General features: G+C 39.0%; 1 protein-coding gene across 2 annotated transcripts in view; it reads left to right on the top strand.

Annotated features, from left to right (window-relative positions):
• The window catches only part of BUB3 (BUB3 mitotic checkpoint protein), a 21,501-nt gene extending 16,099 nt beyond the window's left edge, over positions 1–5,402 (top strand). The window contains exons 6-8 of one of the 2 annotated variants that reach the window (XM_034777093.1): positions 1,499–1,676; positions 2,045–2,261; positions 5,050–5,402. In XM_034777093.1, coding sequence (XP_034632984.1) covers positions 1,499–1,676; positions 2,045–2,261; positions 5,050–5,059 — 405 coding nt within the window. In that variant the 3' untranslated portion in view covers positions 5,060–5,402. Of the gene's footprint in view, positions 1–1,498; positions 1,677–2,044; positions 2,266–5,049 lie in introns of those variants that run through there. The other variant, XM_034777094.1, reaches the window with a different exon arrangement.
• The last annotated feature ends 221 nt before the right edge of the window (positions 5,403–5,623 follow it).

Genomic DNA, 5,623 nt, shown 5'->3' with positions numbered 1-5,623 from the left:
GGGTGTGGGGTCTTAGCAGGGGGTCTGGGTGCTGGAGGAGTGGGGCTTGGGATGGGTGTCTGGTTGCAGCTAGGTGGGGGTCTGATGTGGGGGTCTGGATGTGGGGGCTCAGGGTGGTGCAGGAGGGTGGGGGTTTGAGTGCAGGGAGCTCAATGGGGGGGTGGTCTGGGTGCAGGGGTGGGGGTCCAGAGGCAGGGGGGCTCCAGATGCAGGGGTTGAGGTTCAGTGGGTTGGGGTTTGGGTATGGAGGGCTAGGGGGGTTCTGGGTGTATGGGGTGAGGCTTGGCTGAGGTGTCTGGGTATGGGAGGACCAGATGCATGGGGGTTGGGTGGATGGGGGAACAGCTCCCCATACAGTGACCCCTCCCCCGCAGTTGAGGAGTGATGGGGGCAGGAAGCAGGGGAGGATGCTGAGCTTCCTGCAGCTGGGAGAGATTTTTGGGGGTGGGTCTGACACAGCCCCAACCACTCCTTGCAGGGGAAGAGGAAGGTCCTCTCTTGCCTCCAGCTCAGCCGAGACTAGCAGCTTCCTGGCTCAGGGTAGGAGCCATTGGCTAGGGTATCCCCAGCCCTGTGGTGATTTACCTCTCTGCCGGCTGCTCCAGGTGCCTGAAATGATGTACCTGTACAGCTAGGGAGTGGAGTATGACTGCTCTTGCTGCTTCCCTTTGCTTCCTTGTCAGAAAGTCATTTTTCTGCGGGGAAGCAAAGAAATCTGTGGGGGACATTAATTCTGTGCACATGCAGTGGCGCAGAATTCCCCCAGCAGTTTAGAAAGCTATATTTTTCTATCTCTGATACTTGTGGTGGTGATCCAGTTACAACTTGACACTTCAGACTATACTGTAGTTTGGGATTTAAATAATTTTGCTTCAGGTAAGCCTCATTATTTTCCTATTTCTGAGAAACTTTTATATTAAACCCATGGCAAAGTTACAGAAAAAAGAGTTATTTAAATTTCCTGTGTGCCAGTACTATAGTTAGGTACAGAAGCAGATGCTTTTTTGGAGTGCAAGTGGCATGCTTTGAAATTACTATTCTGATTTATTTTGTGCATTTAGTTGAATGCATTTGTGAATTTAGTTGCTAACCTAACTAGTTTTAATGAAATAATATACTGGAAATATGACCTGTCACCCTCTGAGTTTCTGTGAAAGTTGTGATCAGTAGGGTGCTTGGGATAGGTGGCCAGATATGGAGTGTTCAACTCTGTAACTTGCTTCCCAGTTCTAGACTCACCAAGCTTTTATTTGAGGTGCAGTTGAAGTTGCAGGAAAGCTTTTTCTCCTGTGACTTTTGAATTATTAAATTGTGTGGATGGACCCTGAGTTGTATACATGGGAACCATAAATATGAAAGCAAATATTCATAAATTTTTGTGAAAAGTGTTTCTTGTGTCTGGTTCTAGAAATGTATAAGATTAATCATAGTTATCAAAACTTCTGCATATAAATCTTACAATAGGTGTGTTTTTTTTTTGTTTTTGTTTTTTTGGCAGGGTTATGTTTTAAGCTCTATTGAAGGCCGCGTTGCAGTAGAATATTTGGATCCAAGTCCTGAAATACAGAAGAAGAAGTATGCATTCAAATGTCACAGATTAAAGGAGAATAATATCGAGCAGATTTATCCAGTCAATGCCATTTCTTTCCATAACATTCACAACACATTTGCTACAGGTACAGTAGATACTTATCAGGTTGTATAACATTATTGGTACTAAAGATGTTTAAGTACATCTAGTTCTTGTTAGGCTTCAATTAAGAGGTTTCAGCTGGCACATTTGATACACTATACTTAATGCTTTTAACAAGATGTTGTAATTTTTCTTTTGATGCAGTGGGACCTACCCTTAACAGGTTTATTTCTTTAACACATTAATTGTGGACTCTTCTGTGTTACAAAACTGCTTCATAGTGTCCTTGGACAAATGACAAAATAATTCATTATAGCGTTAGTCACTGTCTGGTTGCATTAAATTCTATAACGGTTTGGTTTTCTTCCAGTTACAATAGCTTAACTCTGTTTTTCCAAAATCCATTTGTAGGTGGCTCTGATGGATTTGTAAACATTTGGGATCCATTTAATAAGAAGCGACTGTGCCAGTTCCACCGGTATCCCACTAGCATAGCATCGCTTGCCTTTAGTAATGATGGAACCACCCTTGCAATAGCATCGTCATATATGTATGAAATGGATGACATTGAACATCCTGAAGATGGTATCTTCATTCGCCAAGTGACAGATGCAGAAACAAAACCCAAGTGAGTCTGCTTTACCTGTATTTGAACCTTTTCTAGCAGTCATCCCAGGATTTATTAATTTTCCTAAAGTCATGAATAGCATTATTGATGCCTAGTAGATAGTGCAGCTTGACAGTAGGGTTGGAGTTGATTTTATCTTGTTCTCCCAAGCTTTCAATATCCGTAGGTTGATAGATGTCTGATGGCTAAAATTGTGTCTAGTTGTTTTGTAACAGGAGAATGTCAAACTCCCATTCTTTTTGAATAAGCACTTTTATTTGAAGCTATGGAGTTATTGCTAACTCACTTCTTCAAAATTAAGTTGAAGATTTCAAGAATAATTCATTTCCAGCAAATGTTGCTGTATGGTATCTTTAAGACTTTGAACTATTAATCTTTTCTTTAAACACTGATAATAAATCTAACCTTTCCCCTTCAAAACAAATGCATTGAACTGGTTCTAGGGAATGCATAAAATCAAGTAAAGGGGTCCCCATCCTCTGTATCTTGGAGAACAATCTCTTTATATTTTGAGTATTTAACCCTTTAACAACAGACTCTATGCCACCATTTCTGGCAAAGGGAAAACAATGATGTTTTTGGTGCCAGGCAGAATAGGCTTCTGTTAATGCCCATCTGAAAGAAAGCTAAATGGAAAAACTGACATCACAATACAGAATTATACACCGGAATAACCTCTATAGTTTACGTGATCTGGCACTAGGTTAAATACACAGGATTAACAGTCTGGATATTATAAAAGTTCTTGAGGTTTGTCACTGCTCACTAGTTTTTTGCTTTTCTAAATCTCAAACTGCTTTGTATTTACGTTTTAACCATTTTGTTCTGGGAGTTACTATTCTACCTATTTGGTATAGCCACTCTCCAGAGTTTTGGACCCGTTGAGCCTCAAGATTATGTGATTTATTAAAATCAATCAATATTGCATCTCACTTTGGAACAGATACTCTGACATTGTTCTTTTTCTCTTTTAATGCACTGCTCCACAGGCTGTCATGCAGTGACACTCGTTTTAAAACATCACAATTTTATGGTTATTTTAGTAACACTGAGGGTAGAACACTAGAATAACTGTCAAAGTGTCTGGGGTTTGTCCCCTGCTTCTTAACAGACTGTCCTGAGGTTGGCACCCACATTTGTGAGCCTCTCCAAACAGGTTATGTGTTCTATACTTAGATTTCACCAACCAAGTATCAATTGTGAACTCCTCAAGTACTATAACAGCCATAACATGGGGTGTCAGATGTGTGATAGATGGTCCTTTATACCAAAAATCACAACAATATTCAGGTTACTCTCAGTCCCCAAAGAACCAGTCACTTACCCCAGTTCAATTGTACCTTAGATCTATCACCAAAGGCCGCGCTTGTAGCCAATCCTATGATAAACTATCTAAGGATTTATTAACTAAGAAAAATAAATTCGTAATTTACAAGGTTAAAGCAGGTAAACAGACACACAAGTTACAGTTTTAGGTTCCAAAAAGTAATGGAAGTTTCTCTAATATGCAAGCTCTGTGTGTCCTTGAGGGCTAACCCAAGCTAAGTAGCTTGGGGATTCCGTCTTTATGCCTTCTCCAAATTCGAAGCAGCATAGTGTTACAGTTCCTTCTAGTCAAGGATGTTTATTCCCTTCCCCTAAAGTTCAAACTGTGGTTGGACGAGGGTTTGTACATGTCCCCTCTTCATGGTTGTGGCAGGACCAATCAACAGTATTTTGTCCATTGATGTTCCACAGTGGTTTGTCTGGTGTCAATAGGTCTTTTGTTGGTTGGAAGATGACACCTCTTGTGGTAAACTTGGGATTTTTTAAAATAAGTAACTGTACGGTAAAATTAAAATACTTACCGTTACGGGGCTTACAGTGGTAAGAGCTGTTTTCAGCTATTTCTATCTGTTGTTGGTTGTGGTTGCTAATTCTGTAGATGCTTCATTCTGAGGAGGTTAATCTACAATTAAACAATATTTCCTCTTGGCCCTCCGTTATTTTCTGAAACAGATGGTTCATCGTTTCCTGGGCTGTTAAACACAGTGAGGTTAAGGTTAGACTCTTGGGAATCAGCTAGTTTTGAATCTTATTAGGCTGTAGAAGGAAAACTAATCAGAATACTCCTTAATATCATTTTGAGACTGTAAACAATTATTTATTAGCAAACAATTGATCCCAGAAGGGCAAATTGTTTGAGTCAGTAATGAGCTGAGAAAAGACAGAGCATATCTGTGTATTTGGAAAATAATTGTAACGTAATTGCAATGCATTTAGACAGGCATCTATTTGGACCTGTTTCTATCTTTAAATGAATTTCTGAAAACATTAACAAGGTTTATATGCTTTTCTGACATTTATAAGTTGCTTGTGCCAACCTTAGGACACCAGCTTTCTGGTGACTAAGAATGATTTTTAGTACCGAATACTATAGTGTGAATGCATCATATCAATGTTTGCTCCTAAAATGGAGCACTTTTCCTTAGCTCTGTGCCTAATAGCTTCAGTTAGTAGTGCTTTTTAGTGACTTTTTCTCCTTTCTCAGGTTAATGTGAACCATCTTACATTTGCAGATATTTCATTTTAAACACATGGCAAAATAATGCCTTTTAAATAAAGGATATTTTGGAGGCTTATGACTTTCTGACAAACTACTATATATTTTTGATACAGTAAAATAGTTGTCCTTTCTGTGCTGTTTTGGATTAATAACATCTTTATTTTGTATAGAAATTTTGAAGATATGAATGCTCTAAAAAGTCTAAAGGTCACTTGTTGAAACATACTTTTTTTTTTATTTCAGGTCTACTTAAAGTTATCGCAAAAAGCTTAATCTCCTTTCTCTATGAAAGATTTATTTACCTGCTCCTAACCTGAAATGGTGATTAAAGGATAATTTTGGGAAGAACAACTTTTTGTAGTGCTTTTACTTTTTACCCCCAAAACTTGTGTATTTATGTACCTCAGTATGCTGTACTCTACTGTCATATCTTTTCTATTTAGAACATCAGAGAATCAATGTTTTCTTTAACCACAATCTGAAATGTAAATTAGTTCTTTTCTGTAAGCAAACTTACTGCATTTTGTAATTTTTTTAACTCTGGGGACTTCCAGTGATCTCTGAACTGCTCAATAAATCTCTTTCAAAAAACCTTATCTGTAAATGCATTGGGTAGTAACTTTCATGTTCTGTGGCAGTCTGGCCTCCAGGATGGATCACTGGACATGAGTTCTGAGGATGTGGGCTATGGCAAATCACTTAACCTTTTTCTTTTTTCCCCATCAAATAAAATGGGCTACATACCTCACAGGGATGTTGATTATTCAATCACTGTTCTTACAATGCTTGCAAAATAAGGCTAGGCTGTAGTTACAAC

The sequence above is a fragment of the Trachemys scripta genome, chromosome 7 (assembly GCF_013100865.1).
Source record: "Trachemys scripta elegans isolate TJP31775 chromosome 7, CAS_Tse_1.0, whole genome shotgun sequence".
Taxonomy (NCBI): Eukaryota; Metazoa; Chordata; order Testudines; family Emydidae; genus Trachemys; species Trachemys scripta.
Note: the sequence above shows the minus strand (reverse complement) of the source record. Positions and strands in the feature narration are given on the sequence as shown.